At 44.1% G+C, this 20,015-nt stretch overlaps 6 protein-coding genes across 7 annotated transcripts; 2 read left to right on the top strand and 4 right to left on the bottom strand.

Moving 5' to 3' along the window:
- Positions 1–1,248: 1,248 nt before the first annotated feature.
- Positions 1,249–7,787, bottom strand: LOC108160331 (rhythmically expressed gene 5 protein). Its single transcript, XM_017294262.2, has 3 exons — positions 7,094–7,787; positions 2,319–2,505; positions 1,249–2,154 (listed from the first exon to the last, which is right to left on the bottom strand). The coding sequence occupies exons 1-3, from the start codon at positions 7,205–7,207 to the stop codon at positions 1,559–1,561; spliced, it is 897 nt and encodes a 298-aa protein (XP_017149751.1). The 5' UTR covers positions 7,208–7,787; the 3' UTR covers positions 1,249–1,558.
- A 979-nt stretch (positions 7,788–8,766) lies between these two features.
- LOC108160332 lies at positions 8,767–9,782 on the bottom strand. Its single transcript, XM_017294263.2, has 2 exons — positions 9,439–9,782; positions 8,767–9,375 (listed from the first exon to the last, which is right to left on the bottom strand). The coding sequence occupies exons 1-2, from the start codon at positions 9,622–9,624 to the stop codon at positions 8,941–8,943; spliced, it is 621 nt and encodes a 206-aa protein (XP_017149752.1). The 5' UTR covers positions 9,625–9,782; the 3' UTR covers positions 8,767–8,940.
- A 74-nt stretch (positions 9,783–9,856) lies between these two features.
- LOC117188065 (origin recognition complex subunit 4) lies at positions 9,857–11,438 on the bottom strand. Its single transcript, XM_033391338.1, has 2 exons — positions 11,183–11,438; positions 9,857–11,125 (listed from the first exon to the last, which is right to left on the bottom strand). The coding sequence occupies exons 1-2, from the start codon at positions 11,372–11,374 to the stop codon at positions 9,947–9,949; spliced, it is 1,371 nt and encodes a 456-aa protein (XP_033247229.1). The 5' UTR covers positions 11,375–11,438; the 3' UTR covers positions 9,857–9,946.
- A 1,528-nt stretch (positions 11,439–12,966) lies between these two features.
- On the bottom strand, positions 12,967–14,039 carry LOC117188467. Its single transcript, XM_033392379.1, has 2 exons — positions 13,841–14,039; positions 12,967–13,779 (listed from the first exon to the last, which is right to left on the bottom strand). The coding sequence occupies exons 1-2, from the start codon at positions 13,965–13,967 to the stop codon at positions 13,028–13,030; spliced, it is 879 nt and encodes a 292-aa protein (XP_033248270.1). The 5' UTR covers positions 13,968–14,039; the 3' UTR covers positions 12,967–13,027.
- Positions 14,036–15,158, top strand: LOC117188468. 2 transcript variants are annotated; one of them, XM_033392381.1, is made up of 4 exons: positions 14,036–14,219; positions 14,435–14,704; positions 14,757–14,921; positions 14,981–15,158. In XM_033392381.1, exons 2-4 carry the CDS (start codon positions 14,657–14,659, stop codon positions 15,128–15,130), a joined length of 363 nt encoding a protein of 120 aa, XP_033248272.1. In that variant the 5' UTR covers positions 14,036–14,219; positions 14,435–14,656; the 3' UTR covers positions 15,131–15,158. The 2 variants fall into 2 exon arrangements, with proteins under 2 accessions (XP_033248272.1, XP_033248271.1); XM_033392380.1 differs by having other exon boundaries at positions 14,036–14,338.
- A 511-nt stretch (positions 15,159–15,669) lies between these two features.
- LOC117187845 lies at positions 15,670–16,029 on the top strand. The gene has a single exon (XM_033390718.1). It carries the CDS (start codon positions 15,670–15,672, stop codon positions 16,027–16,029), a length of 360 nt encoding a protein of 119 aa, XP_033246609.1.
- The last annotated feature ends 3,986 nt before the right edge of the window (positions 16,030–20,015 follow it).

The raw sequence follows: 20,015 nt of genomic DNA, 5'->3' as shown, positions 1-20,015 counted from the left end.
GATAGATCTTTCAGCCGTGCCTACATAATTATATCCAATTAATGAACCTATTTTCTACTTGACTGGTTTATTTTAAATCTTGCTTTTATTGGATTTGCATAAAAAAAGGTTTACCGAAAAAGGTCAAACAAAAAATACGTGAAATTCCGTTGAATAATTCTGGCTAACTTAGCTCACCCACACAGTTTTATCCCGTTGATGAATAAATTTTCCACAAAACTAACTACATTTATGTACTTCAGATTATTGTACTTTGACTAAAAATAGGTAAAAAAAAAAAAATTTTAAAATGTGCTGGCATTGGAAGCCTTATTGCAGTCAACCGGAGTATGGGCGCTTGTACACCCTATAGCGTTAATTTTATATAAAGATACTGTTTTTAAAACGTAATTAATAAAGAAATGTTCTTAAATTTATTTGTTTTATATGTATTCATAAACTTCATTAGTTTCTTGTGTATCCTGATCCCGATACTCATTGGAAAATTTCGTTGGAATATCTTTAAAACAGATACTGACTAGTTTCTGCATTAATTAGAGCCTGGGATGACAAACATTTTTTCAAATCTATAATATCCATTTCCCAGGGTATGAGTCTGTTGGTTATTTTCAAAAAGGCCAGATCTAACGGTAAGTAGAGGATTCGCTTTCATGTCAATCGATATTTTTATCGATTTCCGTTAGAACTGGAGTCGTCTGTCGGATTTCAAAACGTGCCGTCGGTCCCTTATCTGACGAATTGTTATTTCTCTTTTGAACGAATAAGTTAATGCCAGTTAATGGGAGTAAGCCAATTGCCTTTTTGGAAATTCCGCCAATCATTCATTCAGCTGTGGTGACGTACGTTCCCAATTAAGGCGGCATTGTCGGATATCCGAGATTGATGTGCCCATCACGGGAAGCCGGCCCAACCAGTTACATCGCATTGTAATTGCCAAACTCGGCGGGTTCTAATTGTTCGGGGGATTAGGAGAGTGTCAAACCGGATCTGCCCTCCCATCGAGCGGGCTGCACATCTCCATTGTTCGGCTTTAAGTAGGTTTCCAGGCACGAATTGGGTTAATAAGGCTTTCGCGTGCAGCTTATGGGCATGCGATGGGTGTGTGCGACAAGGAACTGGATTGCCAAAGATGCGACTTTCATCATTAACATGTCCAACCGGTTCCCAGAGCTCCCAGATCTCCGTCTTTGTTGGGATCGTCAAGTGCAGACGACGATCTCCAACCATTCAGAATTAACAAGCAAATAATAATGATAATAATTATGCGGTTTATTATTCAAGAATCTCTACTTGTATTTGATCTTACGGCTAATGCACGCGAATAAATAAAATTAAAGAAAACTTAAACGTTGTACGAATACGGTCGAAATTCCATTAAAGCTCAAAGTGCATCCAAGAAGTGTCTTCTCCTGCTCCTCCTCCTCAACTAAAACGAGGGAAGGCTCTCAGGCACACTCCACCATACGCACTCATCCATGCACGCAGATATATATTGTATCACATTCAATCCTCACACAAAAGACTTATATCTAGGGCTACGCCATCAGGCGTGTGGGTCTTACGCCAGCTGCTGGCGGAACAGTCGCCTCTGTATCTGGTGGGGGGGCTGCAGGTCACGCTGGAGCATGGAGGCGAAGTGCTGCTGCTTCAGGGCACTGATCGTGGCAATCTTGCGGTGCCTGTTGGGGATGGTGGCGCGCGGCCGACCTCCGGCTCCAGCTGCGGCCAGGCCCAGGCGGAAGATGTCCAGGTCGTCGTCGTGGGGCAGCGGCCGGTTCTGGTCCTCCTCCACGGGCGAGCCATCGGGTCGGAGCCGGAAAACCAGTGGCCCGCTCAGGTAGGTCTTTGGCGGCTCTCCAGTAAGGGCAAGGGCCATCGGCAGTTCGCTGCTAGCCTGCTGCTGCTGTTGGGGATGCATTGGAGAGGAAGACCCAAAGCCGTAGGCCATATCCATGTCCATGGCATACTGGTGCTTCTGCTCGTTATTGCTGTCGAAGAGCGGGTTCGCGTTGGACTCCGCCGCCTGCTGCTGCGGCAGTTGCTGGTGGGTGAGGATGATCAGCGAGGAGGCTGGCGGCGTGGGCACCGGCGGCAGCGGTTTCCGCGTGGTGATCAGTGTGGCACTCGGATGCTCCCGCATGATCGATGACCAGACTGCGGAGAAGAAACGGACGGGAAGAGAAACAGAAATCAGATCACGTACTACTTGGACCACACGTTGATTCTGCAGTGCGGAAGTTCTGATGCGGAAGCCAGCGTCTGGCCAGACCAGGTCTGCTCTGGCCTGGTCTGCCTTCCCACGCGACACGAGTACTTACTCAGCTCATTGGCATCGCGCTGATAGGGATCGAGTGCCTCCAGCTGCGCGTCTGAGAGTGTCTGCAGCTTCTCGTAGCCGTAGCCGAGTAGATTATGCTTGCACTGGTTCACCGGGAGTCCGCCGCCCACCGTCGATTTGCAGTGCACGCTAACCAGCTGGGCAAAGGTGGAGTACAGGTAAGACATCTGCAAAGCAAAAAAGAGGCCAGAGGGTGGATTAGATTAGGCAATGACAGTAGCAGCAGTGCGTGTGTGTGTGTCAGCGGTGGCAGGGGAGTAGCGAAGCGCTGGGATGGTTGCACTTTCGTTGCACAAACGAAATGCATTTCGAAAGCCTCTCGCATGTTGTCTCGCAATCCCCTACCGAAGGCAAGCATCTGCTGCCATGGGGCGTGGGTGTGCTCCACTTTGGGGCTGCCGCTGGAGCCGGCGCTGGCGCTGCTGTGGATGGGTTTACGGTTCAGTAGCCAAACTGAGCGGCCCCCCTCATTGTCCATTCTTCGTGGCTAGCGGAGCGTTGAATGGACTTTTAATTAGCACCGAATGTTCTACATAGATGACACATTCTGCGTCTCTGGCTGCGGTGGAATTTCACAGATATCCCCATCTTCTCATAGGTGACGTCAAGCGGTTGAGCTGTGTGTCGTTCGATGCTAATCCAATGATAATAAATTTACAGAAACTCCCCAAATACTGTATCCAAATCCGGATCTTCCCTCACGGCTATTAGCACCGATCACCGTCCGAAAAAAACAGATCAACAAATGAACGGGAAAAACAGAATCGCACGCAATGAAAGTAAGAAGATCTGGGAATCAATTCTGGGTCATTGTTTATTATGGTATGCTTTGGGGAGGTGTCTAGTGTCTAGCGTCCCGGGGGCACCCTTGATCCCCTTCCATCGAGCATACAGCCATACATCGGCGCGCACGAAAGAGCTTCATTTGCATTGGATTCGTTTCGGCGTTTTACAATTTTACGCCGTTTGCATAATGGAGGAGACGATCATCATCATCAGCAGCAGCAGCAGTGGGGAGGGGGCAAAGGTGTGCTGTTGGATGAAGCTCAACTTACGAATTACCGTTACCAAGAGCCAAGAGCCAAAAGCCAGGCCAAGACGAACAGCAGTGTGCACAGAAACGTGTGCAAAATGTAAAATGCAATTGATACGAATATGCATCACCATCCCTCTATCTCTTTCGCACACGCTCTACAGCTCTCCATCTCTGTCTGTCTCTATCGCTTTGTGTTTTTAGTGTTTTTTAAAGCTAAACATTTCATGCACTTGTGGCAACAACAAATTACTCAATTCCATTCCGACAAGTGCAAAAGTACAGCACGTCGCAAAAGATTGAGGCTAGGCCGAATACCATGTACCGTTTTGAAACTCCAACCTATTCAATAATAAATCGATCTAACGCAGAACAAGGATAAGAAAACCTATCGTGAGGAGACAGATTATAGAATGGACCTTCGAGCTAATCATCATCTATGATTGGACCTATCAGAAATAGCTCGAAATATAATCCAACCGCTTTCAAAGTGCTTTCAGGTCTATACTTATCTTTTTTAGTCTATCTGTAACTATGAAACGCACTGTATAGTACGTATTTATATGTAAAATAAAGTACGTCATGCAGCAGGTTATCTGATTCGAATAACTCTGTCAAAATTTTATGGTCCAGGCCCTGACACAATTAAATAATTAGCCAGAACTCCAAAATAAAAAAAAAAAACAAAACATTAAAGAAACAAATGTGAGCAAAAACAAAATATTATCTAAATAATTTATGGCATATAAACGGTGTAAAAATATAAGGTAAAAATTCCAATCAGCCTTTTGCGGGAGTTGTCAAAGTCACGTACAGAATACACCTCTATAATGTATGCACATTTCATACACACATACTATATATTTTTATATATAGATATGTAGATTTAAGATCGTCGCGGAGGCTGTAGTTTATTAGCCTTCCAGCTAAGTGATCAAGCTGACATCGAATGCAATTACGGGAACGTCTAGAGAATGAATTGATCTTGGCCTAAAACCATTTCTCTTGGCCCGCAACTAATCTTAAATCTCTGACTCGACTTTCCCATATAAACATAAATATGGAGGAATATTCAATTAAAACTGAAAAAAACCAAAGATGAGAGAAGATTCCGATTAGGCTGTCGCTGTTCTGGTATCTGGTAGCTTCCCGAACTACAAATAAATGGGCGTAGGCCCAACAAAGCTATCAAAGATCTTCCTCCTCAACCGCCTTGGCGGAGGCGTTTCAACGGATCAGTTCAATAACCTGTTGATATGCGCAGGTTACATTATGAAACATCGAAATGGCCAACAAAAGAAATAAACAAAAAACTGAATCATTTCATAACATACAAAAAACAACGGCAGAGAGCAGCTTGAAGAAATCGTAATGAGACTCCGGAGCGGAGTTGTCTCCTCTGGAATGCTATGGACCTGGTCCCGTTCGATTAGCCACTTTGGAAAAAGGGTTCGTTCCCATTACGAGTTGTATCTGCGGCGATATCTTAACATATTTTACGTAAATACCCGAAAAAAAACGTAATGCGAACATAATTTATTTATTGAAGTTCGAGCCGCAAACCGGCTAAACGCGTTTGCATCCATAAAAAACATAAAGGCCCCAAAAAGCCGAATGTTGAATGGATGTTTTTTATTTTTTTATTTTTGCAATCGAAAAATCGAAAGCTTTGCAAACGGTAAAAAGTAGCATCGTCGAAAGAAACTACAGCATCAAAAACAGGAAGAAGAAACCCCCATCTATTAATGGATCCCGCTGGGGGTAGCAGCATTGGAAAGTGAATTTTAATTGCAATTAGAGATTTACATAAGCAATACCCGTCATCATCAATAACCCAACATTTGTTTTGTTCTCTTCCCGCCTTTAGAATCGAGAATTGCGTTGCTATTTTTTTTGGCATATAATGGGCTTTTTTTCCGAGATTATTTTCTCATTTGCGGGGGTGCCGGATATGGCATACAATCAGTTCTAGCTGGATCAGCTTACACTGTGTTCTGTTCAGTTCTGTTCTCTGGGGTTCTATTGTTCGGAGCTTTGATTTTTAAGGCGCAGTTCGCGTGCTTAGCGGTCAGCACCAGCACAAAAAAAGAGGTTTTCAGATTGATGCGCTGCCAAAAAAGAAAACGCAAAAAAGGTCTAATGACTGGGCAAATCGCTATATACGAGTATACACCTCGTACATTGAAATCCAACAATTAATTAATAAACACATGCAAAAAAAAAAGATCCCAGCAAATGTATTTATATTTCTCTTGAAACAAACTCCGCCTTGGAGTTCATTAACCAAAAAACAACAGCTAAAAAATGAACAAACAGAAGAGAAAATTGCTGCAGTGTTGTCACGCTTTGTTGCACAAACATTTGTGCAGAAAAGTGAAAAGCTTTTAGTTGTTTTTCATCCTTTCAAAACGGAGGGGGCGGGTGGGGGTGGAAAGGGGTTTCGGCCAATTTACAGCAATTGCAAATGTAAATTGAAACCGTTGTTTGCCATAAATGGAAATTAATGTTTGGGCCATGCTCTGGTGACTCCGCTCGTAGCTCATTTGCGTCCCACCTGTTTTTGGCTAATTCGGAAGGCTGCTTTGAATTGGCTAGCTCGCCCCGATAACCTTTCTATGGGGGAACAGCAGAGCGGTGCTCATCGGTTGAGAAAACGAGATATGCATATATGTATATTGTATATATTGGCAATAGTTGGGAGCTGAAACAGAGTCTCAGCATCGAACCTGCTCGAAGCAAGGGGAATGAAAGTGGGAATCGCGTGAAGTCTTGAAGTCTATTTTCACGAAACAAACTCAGACCGAACGAAACAAGTAGACCGGCTCAGCCGGTATTTCTAACGATGGTCATTATCATGGGCAATTGGCGCGAAGTATTTGCCGCATTTTTGATAACGCACAATGTCAAGATCACACTCACAGTCTGCTTGGGGCATATTTATGCCAAGGACTGTGTCCGTGTTCTTCTGATCTGAAGTATATATTGTATATTGTGTTTTCTTTGTCAGCGCCCCCAAAGGGGGGCACCGAATACGGTAAAGTTATGCAAATGAGCGACCAAATACCGCTCACTGCCAACTGACTTTGAAGATGCCATCGAGCAGAGTCTTGTTATCCATTTATATTCCATATTAATTTCTTTTGTTTTCATTGCTTTTATTTCAGCATGGAGCACTGCTAGATCACCGATCCAACGATACGAGTATCTATGCATATTGCGACCAACACGCGCTAACAAGAAAAGACAAGAAGCAGAAGCAGAAAGCCCCGTTAATATGCAAAAATTAGTATGTTTACGATGCTCATTGAAGTTATCACAATATCAATATCAATACTCATATTTATATCGATTATGTTCCACTTAGGCATTCAGTGTCGTGCTAGATTCAACAGATGCGCAATGCCAAGGACAATCCGGTGATTCCGATCATAACTAAAGCAGCTGTTCTCTCGGAATACGAGGTGTTATTGAAGTCTCCATACATTTCTGAATACTGAACGCATCTAGAGATCTGAAAGCTTTCTTTTTTTCAATTAGCACTTCATTTGAGACTTTCGAAAATATAGCGTTGACAGGAAGAGAGGAAGCTATAAACCCATTTTTTAGTTTTTCAAAATTGTGGATGTGGATTTTAGGGACTCTGATTCATAGCTTTTGAAATCGCATGTTCATACAATATATATTGAATATCTCTCCGATTGAGTGTTCCGTCTGGCTCTTACCTTTTCGTTGCGCGTCAAAAACTCCCAAATTGGTATGGCTGATGTCGATCCCATTTGCATGGCGAATGCGCTCACCAGACACCAGGCCAAGATTACTTTCACCGCAGTCGTCATAGTTGTGTTGTGGAATAACTGTTGTTTTTGCTGGGGGCAGGGAGGGAGGTTGCGTATTGCGTACTGCACACTAAGCAATAGGTTGACGCTGACTGCCTTTGATCCGTGCTCTGCACCGTATGCTCCGTGGCCTGGGTCAATTGCACGCTCTTGTTGTGTAATGCCTGTGTCCAGCGTAGACTTTCTTTTTCGGGGCTAATTTTTTTTTATTGGGTTTTCGGGCTTAATTAGGAAACGCTTTTGTGGTCCATTTGATAGATTATCACTTGGTCCCCGGACTGGGCTTGGACTTTCTTTTGTTCGCACTTAATTGAATTGGCCGAAACAACAAGCGTGGCTAATTTTGTGTTATCTATTGGTTTTGTTGTTGCTTCTTTTGTTCGTCGCAGCTTGAAACGCAAAAAGCTCGTTTCACATATCAGGGGGGCGCGTGCGGTGGAGTGGGAGGCGCCTTTAACACGATCACGTATACCCGTATATCCGTCGAAATTCCACTAAAACACCACAACAGCGTTGATGACAAAACCGGCAACGACAATGTCTGTTAGTCTTCTTCAATCGAAGCCGCAAGCGCACACGTATTTATGCTCCAAGCTTGGGTGGGGAGAGAGCGAGCGCGAATGTACGCGAATGGGAGCGGGAGAGTAAGCTGCGCTTGAAGAGTGTGTGTTGTGTTGGCTTTGTCAAAGGTATATGCAAATAAAGGTAAGGCAGCCTCGGTCCCCGGTACCCCTGTTTTGTGCGGCATATTTAACGAGAAACTTTAAGAGGGCTTTTTGAAAGTTCCTCACCTTGCATGAATATATGCAGCTTTGTAAGCTTCTTCTGCTCTCTCGCGCTCGCTCTTTCTTTCTCTCTCGCTCTCATAGCAAACTTGTTTGTTCTACGCTTGCACTAAAAATAAAAATTAAAAAAAAAACACAATTCGAAAAATCAAAAACAAAAACAGCAATGCCGGGCATTGCAAAAATTTCAAAGTCAAGTTTGTGGAGTCGTCATGGAGTCTGTCCCGATATACAGAGTTCGAGCCCGGATTGTAATTTCCAATTGTTTATGGTCTTTTAATTGCCAGGCTGGGCTGGTGAATTCTGGTCAACAGCAACAATAGCATGTCAAATATTTAACAACGGATCGCTAATTAAACAAAATAAATACATCAAATCCTAATATGTTTCGGCGCCAGACGGACACGATCCTGTTTGCGAATTCAATTTGCGTGAACTTCATTTAATTGAATTATAAAGCAAAATGCGGTGAGCCAGTTGACCAGTCCCGAAAAGATCCCCAACTCCCCGTAGGAATGCGATTGTATTTAAAGACGGCTGGAAATTCCTAATATATATAATGTCACATAAATTTGATAAGCAGAAATCGTTCCATTGAGTCGTTTCAAAAGAAAAAGAGAGGAGGAAGAAAGCCGTTAGGTTGTTGACACATCCCCAGGGCGATTATACGGTGCCACAGAAGAAGAACCGTACCGTTAATGGACTGCAATCAGTCAGAGACTGGGGGCCTGGACTGCCTTCCGGGACCCGATAATGAAAGGCTCTCCAGAGCAATGGTCTTTGGTATTCTCGACTTTATTTCAAGATTTGCGCACTTAAAAAGACATTAGCAATGCACAAACACACACGCATATGGTATAAGCAGTGAAAGATTTCTCGGACGGACACCTACAGTTCCAGAGATGCCTAAAGAGAGCTCTCACTGTTGAATCATATGTCACTTCTTCCTCACAAATGATTGTACTTTAAGAAGTTGCGATCGTAGCGATTGCCTCCGCCATACAGATCCCGGTCCTCGTTGTTGTTGTACATCATGAAGGGGGCGTTCTGGTCGCCGTTGCTTTCAAAGATGGGCACGTAGCTGTTGAAGTTGAGATCCTCCTTCAGACGATGGTCGGGGCGGCGGCCCAGTTGAATGACCTTGGCGTACAGATCTGTGTCCGATTGGAGGGCGCGATCAAAGTCCTTCCAATGCACAAACTTCACGTGCTCGCTGGGAATGGCGTTGTTGTCGAGGAGCTCCATCAGGGTATTGGCATTTACCGGCTGAACCACGGTCAGTTCTCGCTCCTGGCCAGCTGCCTCACCTGTGGCCAGGCGCCGCTTGCTGGGCTGCGACACGTCGACATCCCAGAGCCAGGTCAGCAGAGGTGTCACAGCGGTCTACAGGATAATAAATAGTTTTGAGAGCAATGTTGGGAAAAGGTTTATTGGGTAGTCACTCACCTGCTGTTCGCTTCGTCCTATGCGCGGAATGGTCTTCAGGTTCTTCATTCCAAAGCTTTCGCTTCGCTTACCCAGGCGGGGGACATTCTTGGTGATCTTCAGAAAGAATCCTGGGCTGTCATCTGCCTGGCTGGTGGCCACGAGCACCAGCACGAGGATAACTCCTAGGACAGTTAAGGATCTCATGCTGATGACACTCCAAGTTAGCGTGACTGCTGTGACCACCGCAACGTCTTTTATATTGGAAAGTCACCCACATTTTGAGATATTTCGGATGGGTCTGAAAAAACCACATGCGGGTGGCTCCAGGAATTAACATTATCGATCCGCTTCGACTCGGACCAGATAAGAGCTCAGCCTGACCTGAATACATACATATATAGAAATTCGTTATATACAGAACAAGAACAAGCACAAGTTGAATATAAAAACCTAATTTATTATAATTATTACAAAAATAAATAAGATAAAAGATTAAGGAATTGGTGGGATCAAGAAAGATCCCTTACTAGATGAGCGAGCTTTGCGCCCATTGAGCCACCTCCGTGGGCAAGGCCTGGTACCGCTGAACCGCCTGCTGAATCTGGCCGTAAGTCAAGGCCATTTTGTGCATTTCAAACTCCTTCTGCACCTTACCCACGCCGCTGTTTGAGAGCGGCATGATCAGCTCCCCGATTCGCAAATGTTCGAACGCCTTCAGGACAATCGAACGCTCTACGCTCTGCATTGTGGTTGAGATCTTGGCAAACTTGGAGAAGCGCGCGAATACAATCTCAAAGTTGAAAGGATCCCGATCGTAGATCTCCGAATGATGCTTGATGGCTATGATGAGGCACAGCTCCAGCACAGAGAGGCCGCAGAGCAGGTCGATCTTGTCATCGCCCTCGTATTGGGCAGACAGGACCGTCAGCTGGTCGACAGTGATGTAGGGAGCATCTGGCTTTAGTTGCGCTACCAGACGAAATATGAAGTTCTTCAGGAATGCTTCGCTGATGTCGAAATCGTAGAGCATCTGAAATGTTTTTTGGGCCTGTGAGGATTTGAGCATTTTGGCATGGTACTTGTTCCAATTTTCAACGAATTTGTTGTCGAACTCATACTCCACGCCATCGAAGTGGTTGCGATTAAAGTTGAGAGCTTCCGATTTGAGCAGATACAGGCTGTCGATGCGGTCGGCACTCGCCTTTAGCTCACTGTTGCTGGGTATCAAAAGGAGCTCTTGGCAGAGATTTGTGTACGCCTCAAACTGGTCGGCACTGGGGAACAGAAACACTTGTCTGTGCGAGAACCGCGACTTGACGCGCTTCTCCAGCAGCTCGATCACATCCAGGCGGCAGGTCACTCCCAGCACACAGATCGGTGCCTGGGCCGACTGCGAGACATCAAAGAGGTTGTACAGCAGCGTTTGGTTGTGATGTGTACAGAACAGATCGAATTCCTCCAGAATAAAGACAACGCTCTTGGATTTCTTGTCTCCCGCCTTGAGGCACTGCAAAAGGAAAGCCAAATTCTCGGCGAACGAGCCAAAGACCTTGCCGTCGGCTGCATTCTCCAGCCGCATCTGCACCGTAATTGACTTCAGAGCAATGCGGTCGTCTGTATGCAGATTCCCGTCGAGATGCACTATCAGCGTGTTGTCCACGAACGATCTGTTGACTAGTAGATCTGTCAGCACTGCATTTATGAGCTGCAAGGACTTTGGTTAGCTTCAGATACAAATATATTAAAGTTCATTTTATCATACCGTCGTTTTTCCAGCGCCGCGCGGCCCAATCAACAGCAAGGAGTTAGATTCTCCCATTTCCGCGGTACGCTGCAGCAATTGGCGCACATTGGAGCGCTCCTCTTTGTAGCCTCGCAGAGTGGTGTAGTCCCGCTGAAGGCGCTCTTTGAGGAAGCGCCTAGCTTTTCTCAATTCCTGGGCATCCTCCGGCATTATTTTATTTATTTATTTATTTTCAACGCGACGCTAAATACAACAATCAGAAATATACCGAAACTTCGTCAAAAATATCAAAACATACCGTACATATACTCATTGTTGTTATTACCAACTCAAATAAATACCGAAATATACGGTCTCATTTTCAAAATATACCAATCATTATTCATATTCCTCGTTTTTGATATTCCGTCGAATATTAACATCTATATAGAACATTTGGCCATGCCCACATAATTTTATACGATTTATGAACCTATTTTCTACATAACTGGTTTATTCTTAATACATGCTTTTATTGGATCTTGTCTAAAAAAAGGTTTTAGAGAAAAAGATCAAACAAATGAAACGTAATAAACGTAAGAGAAAAATCGTTCCAATTGTTCAATTTCTTTATTCCGTTGAATAATGCTGCCTAACTAAAACCATTAGCTCTTCCCACATAATTTTAGGCCATTAATGAATACATTTTCTACCTGATTGACTACTATTAAGTACTCTCTTTTATTGTATGGTGTAGAAAGCAAGGTTTAAGCAAAAAAGCATCAACAAAAAAACAGTGGCAACGTAAGTGAGTATGAAATGTCACGTCAACCAGAGTTTGGGCACAGGTATACCCTATTTCGTTGATATATATGAAGAAACTGTTATTCCAAGCTGTTTAAAAACGTAATTAATATAGAAATGATCTCAGATTGTTATGTTTTGGACATATTAATGCATATGATTAGGGTCTATAAATATATCTCGATCCCGATACCCATTCTTGGTTTCTGTAAGAAGACCAAAACCTTCAAAATATCGTTGAAATACCTTTAAAACAGAGACTGAATAGATTTGGCCTATATTGGTGCATTAGATGACAAACATTTTCTCAGTTCTATAACATACATTTCCCAGGGTATGTGCACGGCACATGAGTCTGGCCCATACAAATTGAATGTTGCCAGCAGCATAACACGTAAGAAAACGTAAGTGAGTATGGAATGCGCCGTAAGGGACATTGTTGAGGGGAAAAAGGACATTGTGGCGAGGAAAAATCCCAGAGAAAATCCCAAAAAAGTCCCACCAAACTTGAGCGCCAAATATACATTTTTTGAATGTGAATCATCGATGTTTTTTCTCAAACATCGATTGTTTAAAAATCTGCCCCACAAATTCAATTGAGATGGCAGTGCTTCGATAAATCGCCAAATCTGATCGCTAGTGGTGGTTATCGATTATAAAATTGATATCGATGCTGTTATTGATTATAAAATTGATATCGATGCTGTTATTGATTATTTTAAAATATACCAAAAAAATATCCCAGGGCTGCAAAGCAACACATAGTACTATCGATAATCACTATCGACGACAATTTTCAAAATCAACAAAAATGAAACGGTGAAAAACGACGAATTCGCGAAATTCAGTTGGTACTTCCAATTTTCAATTGATAGCTGTTTTATGCGGATATTGCAGTTCAATGGATCTTGATTAATTACTGCCATCTTATTTGACCTAACCAAAATCATTTGTGAACTCGTGAAAGGAAGATATGAGGTAGGGAAATAAACCGCTGCATTGAGGGCGTCACCTTTAAATAAGTCCAACCTTTTCTTTTATTTTTAAATTTAGTCCGGTTTTTCAAATGCTCTCACATTCTCACATGTTTGGCGGTGGCAGGGCAATTGTGCAACTGCTGCCTCCTATCCGGGGCCTGTCCCTGGGTCCGGCAATGCAATTATCAGACACCTGGAGGAATACACTCGGTTTCCTCGCGTACAGCCTTGACTGGCGTACTAGCTCCAAGTTGAGGGGCTTCGTATTGAACATGTTTGGACCGATGTGGATCTGGCTGCTACTGATGTAAGTAGACTGCGTGGCCTGGTCTACCGCCGGTACGTCCGGAAATCTGGGGGTACCACGTATCGAGCAGACGTCATTCTTTTGATTCCACAGTTCGTTGATGGGGACGTCATTGCTGCAGTTATTACTGCATGAACTGCTACTGGGCAGTAGGTGGACCTCCGAGCAGCCACTGTCACATTTCTGTAGCTCTAAAGAGCTACAGCCACTGTGGGACTGAAGCTCCAGTCCGCTCATGGTCTGTACCTCCAAATCAACACTGGGCTGGTGCTGCTTCAGTAGTTCACTCATCACCTCAAATTCGGTCTTCAAGCTGTTAAGTTGCTCCATCAGTTGCTTTTTCACCTGCGTGTCCTCCTCCTCCGGCTTCATGGCCTGCCAAAACTGACCTGTCCGCTCGACCAAGAACGTCAAAAGCTTGACCCAGGTATATGTCAGGCATAAGACAATGAAAGAGCTGCATATTATTTCAAAGGTAGGAAAAGTTTGTGGAACAGCTTTCGGGATGTTTTTGCAAGTCAATTGATTATATTTCAAGCCAGGGTGTTCTGTAATGTAATATATATAGATATACGGACGGATATGTACTCGTGATGCGCTCCTTCTCACCTGAGTACTGCTCCACATCGAATCCCTGTGTGCCCAGCTGTTCCTCAATTTCATGAAAATAACAGCAAACAGTCCAGGCGATGAAGGCCAAGGCCAACAGGAACAGAGAATTTATGTTTTTAAACATATTTGTTCTAAAATATGTTGTTATGTAATAGAACTGGGGAGTCGAGTCGAGTTCATAATGGAGAATGAAACAAAAATCAAATTAAACGTGAATTTCAAATTCGAACAAACAGGAACTTTCAGTTTTTCACAGTGGCGCGGACTATCCTTTCTTAAAACAACAATCTTATAGGAAACTGACTAGCTTATAATAACTGTTTCCAGCGTTGCCCAAATCGTTGGATATCTTTGGGGAAATTTTTTGTACTATCCGGTTTGTATTAATTGTTCTGACTAGGTGGATCAACTGTCTTGCACTGATCGAAGCTATTGTTATTATAAAGCATAAAACCTGAGCTAATGGGCTTCCACATTTGGGAAATCGATTTTTGGGTAGGCTGATTAGGAGCGTTAATGTAGCGATTAATTATAATTATAGTATAATCGTAGTATAGTACAATATTTGTTTTATTCGAGTTTCATTCTCAGTTTTGTTCCAGAATGAATACCCTGCGTTTCTTTATACTAATTGCCATAGGACCGATCGCAGTAAGGAATCGAAATATATATTAGGATGAGAACTGAGGAGTTGTATACGAGCAGATCTGCGGAAACTTTGAGTTCAACAATGTTCGCTGCTTGGTGCGGGATCGGGTATTTTTGGACTTTGATTACTGCTATCTGAGATCTGTGAATCGAACGTATAAGTACATGTCGCTGAAAACCAAACTTCACAAGCTGCCGATTACTAACACCGTGGTAAGGGGGATTTTTCATACAAGCCGGGCCACGTAACTTTCGATCTTTGCAGACCAATTTCCAGATAAGGATGCGCGAGAATAAGAGAATCCTGTACAACTTCGATGTCCGCTTCGATGCCTGTAAGTTCCTACGCGATCGCAGCAACGTCATTGTCAACTGGATTTTCAAAACATTCGCCGACTTCTCGAATTTCAACCACACCTGCCCCTATCACGTGAGTGCAATTCTTAAATTCTCAAGCAAAAAGTGTCTTATGGTTTCCCGCGTTTCTAGCATGATATTATCTTGGATAAGCTTCCCGTTCAGCATATAAACAATATCATCCAGACGGTTGTGCCGGATGGCCGATACTATCTCAATAGCACCTGGTTTGTCGATGGCATTCCGCGGGCCGATGTAATAATCTACTTTACCAAAAGCTAAATAAACGGATATTTAAATAGTCTTTAAAGTTGTGTCTCCTCAAAGCATCTCGATTTTCAAAGGGATCTTTGTTGAACTGATCAAATTCTGCCAGACATATGTACATTTGCTTTTAAACCTAAAACTCGAAGAGTTTAGGGATACATTTTATTGGTTTTATGGTGGATGTTGATATGTATCCCATAAAGTATATACATATATTCTGGATCAGAATCAATAGCCGAGCCGATATAGCTTTATTTTCTGTCCGTTCGCCTTTTTTCATATAGAGCTCTGACAGAAAAAGAGGGAGTTTTCTTCGCACAGCTGTCGGTGGCAGCTTAGGAGCGACTGGACCTGGACCGAAGGCACCTGTCGCTTGTCAAGTGGTTTCTGGCCAGCTCTGCTAATGCGATTAGGGAAACGGAACGCTCGCCTCAGCTGCCAATCACATGTGCCCTGAACGAGGGCTCATCCAAAAGTTGCCATATTCCCAGATACTGACACTTGTACTGGAAACTCTAAGTCCTGTTCTACAACTACAACGACATTGTCCGATCATGCCAGCAGATCTGGTCGCAAAGGAGCGCTACCAGCGCGACTTAAACACTCACATAAAGGCCATCGATGAACAGTGGAAGAAGCAGTTATCGTGGTATCCGCAAACGCAGGCCTTCCTCTATGGTCGGGTTCCCCAGATCTACTTGGAGAGCCGTCAGATGTATGGGGACGAGCACTTTCTGCGCTACGCCCGTCGCCATCGCCTGCACCAGAAGCACACGGTGACCAAGCAGGATGCGGAGCGGATTCTGTTGGAGCGCCAGGAGAAGCTCGACGCAGATACTCTCAATTGTAAGGCCTCACCCACTACGAACGGAGAGTACGGCCGCGTCAAGCCCACACGCCAGCACTTTTGCTAGGCTCCAGTTAGTTGCCATTGAAGTTCCCCCAGTTGAGGTTCCCCATATCTATATTTGTACAAGACATACGATTAAAATATCATCGCCTGCTGACAATGCAACTCTCAATGGCCGTCACTTCATTACGAGATTTGCATGACCGTGCGCATAATTAACAAGGTGAAAATGTCAGCCCAACTGGCAACCGGTTCTCCTTTTGCCGGGTGATTGAAAGTAGAAGTAGAAGCCCTCTGTGGGGATCTCGGGTCTGGGGTCTGGGGTCTGGGGTCTGGGGTCTGGGGGTTTTTCTACATACAGTTCGGTTGAATAGTTCGCACAGGTAATTAAGTGATCACGTCTGTTCGGAATGACTCGTCTCGATTGTTCAGTACAGAAACGGTTTATAATATGGCCCATAAACTGGAAAATATTCCACAAGTGCCTGATATGATATACATATCGATATGTTGGATTATTGAACTGCAGATTAAATGGGTACTTTGAACAACATACGAGTACATATGCATATATATGGGCTGGCATAAAGGAAGCCTTAAAGCTGGATTATGATTGGAATAAGTGATCCAATCAAAGCGACAGAGTACTAGGAAAAAATTAACTCATTTTTAGCGGAGAGTAAATCATAAAAATATATCTAATGGTAATAGTTTGTTAATTATACATAGATCCAGTTTCTAAACAGTGATTAGTAAATAGTCGATTAGTAATTCAGAATAATTCGGAATCCTGGAATCTATTTTTATAGCAATGTATATTTATGAATGTGTCTACCGCAACAGCTGCTCTTCTTCGCCAAGGCTGCCCCTCAAAGCCACGTCCACTGAGGTGTCATGGGTGGTGAATTTTCTATCGGTATGATTTAAAAGTTCCATATGCAAATTACTGCCAAAGTTGGCAGACCCACAATCCCTTCACATGGCCAGAACCCTCTTGCACATACAAAGTGTGCGAATTACACAAAGAGACGGAAAACTTTAAGCCCATGCCTCGGAATTGGGCCAGAAGGCGAGGTAGCCTGGAAATAGAGCGGGAAGAGCGCAGGTATTTGCGACTCATTAGACACATGACAGCATTCACAGGGGGCTGGACGAAATGGGGCTCACGGGTCTGGAACTCTGCTCTCGAGTGGGCATTGGCATTGGCATGGGCGATGACTGTGGGCGGAGGTGGAGCGGCAGAGGAGAACGCGAACTCGTGTGAAATATCAGGCAACAGCGGCCCACAAAATCGCTCGTCGCGCAATTAAACGGTAGCAAATAATTGCTATCGAAAGGCATAATGATGGCCAGATCCATATATACAGGGAATACTCCTATACATACAATGTATACAATGTATCTTCCTCTATACGGACACTTGAGTATGTGTTTGTGCCATATCTTGATTCTGAGTCGAGAGCTTTGCGCTTCTTATTGTTTGCACAATTTTCCCATCAACATCGATGCGAACTTTTTCAAAAATGATTCTTCTTTTTGTTGAATCATCTCAGCCCAAGATCAGGCTGATTCTGTCTTTTTTTGGGAAGTGCTGAGAACGAATATTCTGTAAAAACAAAAGAAAGAAACGGCAGAAAAAGTTACGGCCTTAGACAAAACAAATAAACATAGAGACACCTACCACGAGGAGTGGGCTGCGAGTGGAATTGGGCATGGCAGTGCAGTGCCAACCCCTTTTTCGGGTCCTTGGGCCAAAGGTAAACATACATTTGCGGATTTCACGCCGGGGCTCAGACAGCATTGCTGATCCTATTAGAGGGACAATGACATGACAATGGTCACTGACTGACTGACTGGCGCCATGTCTCTGTCTCGGGCAGGAATCGCCTGCTCTCTCTCTCTCTCTACTCGTACTACCACTCTGTCTCTCTTTCTCACTCTTTTAGCCATTACACGATGACCCGAGCCCAGTTCCAGAGCCAGGTCCAGTGCGGATTAGGGCGTAAAAGGGACTTAATCCAGTTTTGCATCGATCTTCCACTCGGTGCTGTTATTCTTATTTTTTTTTTGCAGGTAGCCAGGTCGGGAACAGGTTCGTACTCTGCTCTGTCCAAGGCAGGAAAAGCCAAATAAAATTATAAAAAACAAAAAAACAAAACACTAAAGCCGAAACATTAAATAAATAAAAGTCAACAGCAGTCGGCAGCTCATAAACGATACCCCGTCTGTGGCGGCAGCTGACGCCGGCATGAACTTCAGCTTCGAATTAAAACGCCATTGGCACTTTGGCACGCATAGACAGAGGACTCCATCGCCATCGCCATCGCCATCGCCATCGCCATCCCCAGCTCCATCTTCATCTGCGACTTGGACTTGGACTTAGATAGAGCCAAAGTTGGAGCCACACAAAAGGCAACTCTTTTTGGTTTCGCCGACAACTGGCCGTCAGCCAATTTGCCAATTTCTTTAGCTCGGTTTGATTTGCCGCCAAAAAGACGCCTGAAACCGTAAAACAAAACCAAAACTCAACTCAGATCTGAACAAAAATAAGGAAAAAAAACCCCAAAAACGCCCCCAGGCTGGCAGACACAATCTGAACTTCCAACTTCCATTTGAATCTCTTGTTTAGGAGAGGAAAGCAGCAACAAATATGATAGGTGGCCTAGGCCTAGAAATTTTTTAGTGAATCAGTGCCTACTGGGAGTCAGGGGTGTAGCTAGGCAGGGGGTTAGCTATAACTCCATACCATAACTACTCCAGGCCAAAACATTATAAGAAATAGGTCATCAAGGGATAGTTATGTAGAAAAGCTTAACGGTAAGTTCAAGATTCTGGCCAAAACATTATTAAACCGAACAGGACAATTGTGAGGCCTGCAGGCTTGTCTGGTGACCCCTGTTTTTGGGACCATGCCACCACTGCCACTGGCCAAATTACACTTATGGCCATAATTCAATCAGCGCATTATCAATCACTGCGGCTACTTGTCTTGCCCAGTGAGTCAAGTCAATCAGCCATCGCCTATCTCCCTCACCTCGCCATCAGCCTCCCATTGTATGTCTCTCTCGCACTTGAGTGTGAAACACGTTTGAAAGTCATTAACTTAAATGATTCACTTTCTGAGCCATAAATTTCGCCACTAACTGGCTCGCTGCCTGCAAGAGTCTCTGTCTCTGTGTGCGAAAATAAAGCCAGCTACCAGGGAAGAAATATCTTTAAAAATTGCTAAATAATCGCCTTAAATGAGTCTATAAAAATGAACACCCTGAGCCCCGACCTGGGCTCGGGACTCAACTCGGGATCGGACTCTGGCTAGAGCGCTCAATCGGCGATCACAACGGACCCATGGACAGATGTAGCTCAAAAGTGCTTTCAAAGCCTCAAAGTGAATTTTCATTGCCAGCGGAAGTCGTAAATCAATTTTTTCCTCTACCAAAAAAAAATACACAAAAAACATGAAAAAAATGGGGGAAAAATGTTGAATCTTTCAACTCAAATATATTTAGGCCTAGAAATCAGGGATAGACGAGGGAGAGAGGGAGAGGAACCCATTCTGGAAGAGCATCCGCAAAGAAAAAAACTTTTGTTGTTTGTGGCTGCTTCGTCGACCAATTTCGGCTAAGACGACAGGCATAATGATAGGGGCCACTTTTGCCGCCACCACTGCCGCCACCGCCACTGCCACGCACGCTATCGCTATGGCCAACAGCCGTGGGGCAGGCGAGGCAACGACTACGGCCAGAACGGAAAGGGGCAACTTGTCAGACAATGTATTTGTATTTCATCTACGTTTCCGTTTCAACGTTTTCAAGACGCCATCATGACATTGTCAGTGGCGTCGACGACGACGACTGGAGACATCTCACGCAGCCTTAGAATACCCTACGCAGGCGGGGAGTTGGGGAGCATCATCTGACTGGTGGGAGGGACACTTGGGCCGAATGGAAAGGTTGTAAAAGTAGGTGAGTGGGAACAAAAAATTCCAAAATGGAACTGAGGATATATTAGAGCCTCAAACTAAAGTTTATTAAAGGTCTGACCAATGATATA

This window comes from Drosophila miranda, chromosome 3 (genome assembly GCF_003369915.1).
Source record: "Drosophila miranda strain MSH22 chromosome 3, D.miranda_PacBio2.1, whole genome shotgun sequence".
NCBI lineage: Eukaryota > Metazoa > Arthropoda > Insecta > Diptera > Drosophilidae > Drosophila > Drosophila miranda.
Note: the sequence above shows the minus strand (reverse complement) of the source record. Positions and strands in the feature narration are given on the sequence as shown.

Bases quoted from the DNA above. Each gene is read 5' to 3' on its own strand.
- LOC108160331 (XM_017294262.2), bottom strand. From the start codon at position 7,207: ATGACGACTGCGGTGAAAGTAATCTTGGCCTGGTGTCTGGTGAGCGCA. The intron at 2,506-7,093 runs GTAAGAGCCAGA...TTTGCTTTGCAG, and splicing joins TTTTGACGCGCAACGAAAAG to ATGTCTTACCTGTACTCCAC. The intron at 2,155-2,318 runs GTAAGTACTCGT...TCTTCTCCGCAG, and splicing joins GCGCGATGCCAATGAGCTGA to TCTGGTCATCGATCATGCGG.
- LOC108160332 (XM_017294263.2), bottom strand. From the start codon at position 9,624: ATGAGATCCTTAACTGTCCTAGGAGTTATCCTCGTGCTGGTGCTCGTG. The intron at 9,376-9,438 runs GTGAGTGACTAC...ATTATCCTGTAG, and splicing joins TAGGACGAAGCGAACAGCAG to ACCGCTGTGACACCTCTGCT.
- LOC117188065 (XM_033391338.1), bottom strand. From the start codon at position 11,374: ATGCCGGAGGATGCCCAGGAATTGAGAAAAGCTAGGCGCTTCCTCAAA. The intron at 11,126-11,182 runs GTATGATAAAAT...AAGTCCTTGCAG, and splicing joins GCGGCGCTGGAAAAACGACG to CTCATAAATGCAGTGCTGAC.
- LOC117188467 (XM_033392379.1), bottom strand. From the start codon at position 13,967: ATGTTTAAAAACATAAATTCTCTGTTCCTGTTGGCCTTGGCCTTCATC. The intron at 13,780-13,840 runs GTGAGAAGGAGC...ATTACATTACAG, and splicing joins CGATGTGGAGCAGTACTCAG to AACACCCTGGCTTGAAATAT.
- LOC117188468 (XM_033392381.1), top strand. From the start codon at position 14,657: ATGTCGCTGAAAACCAAACTTCACAAGCTGCCGATTACTAACACCGTG. The intron at 14,705-14,756 runs GTAAGGGGGATT...CGATCTTTGCAG, and splicing joins TGCCGATTACTAACACCGTG to ACCAATTTCCAGATAAGGAT. The intron at 14,922-14,980 runs GTGAGTGCAATT...CCGCGTTTCTAG, and splicing joins ACCACACCTGCCCCTATCAC to CATGATATTATCTTGGATAA.
- LOC117187845 (XM_033390718.1), top strand. From the start codon at position 15,670: ATGCCAGCAGATCTGGTCGCAAAGGAGCGCTACCAGCGCGACTTAAAC.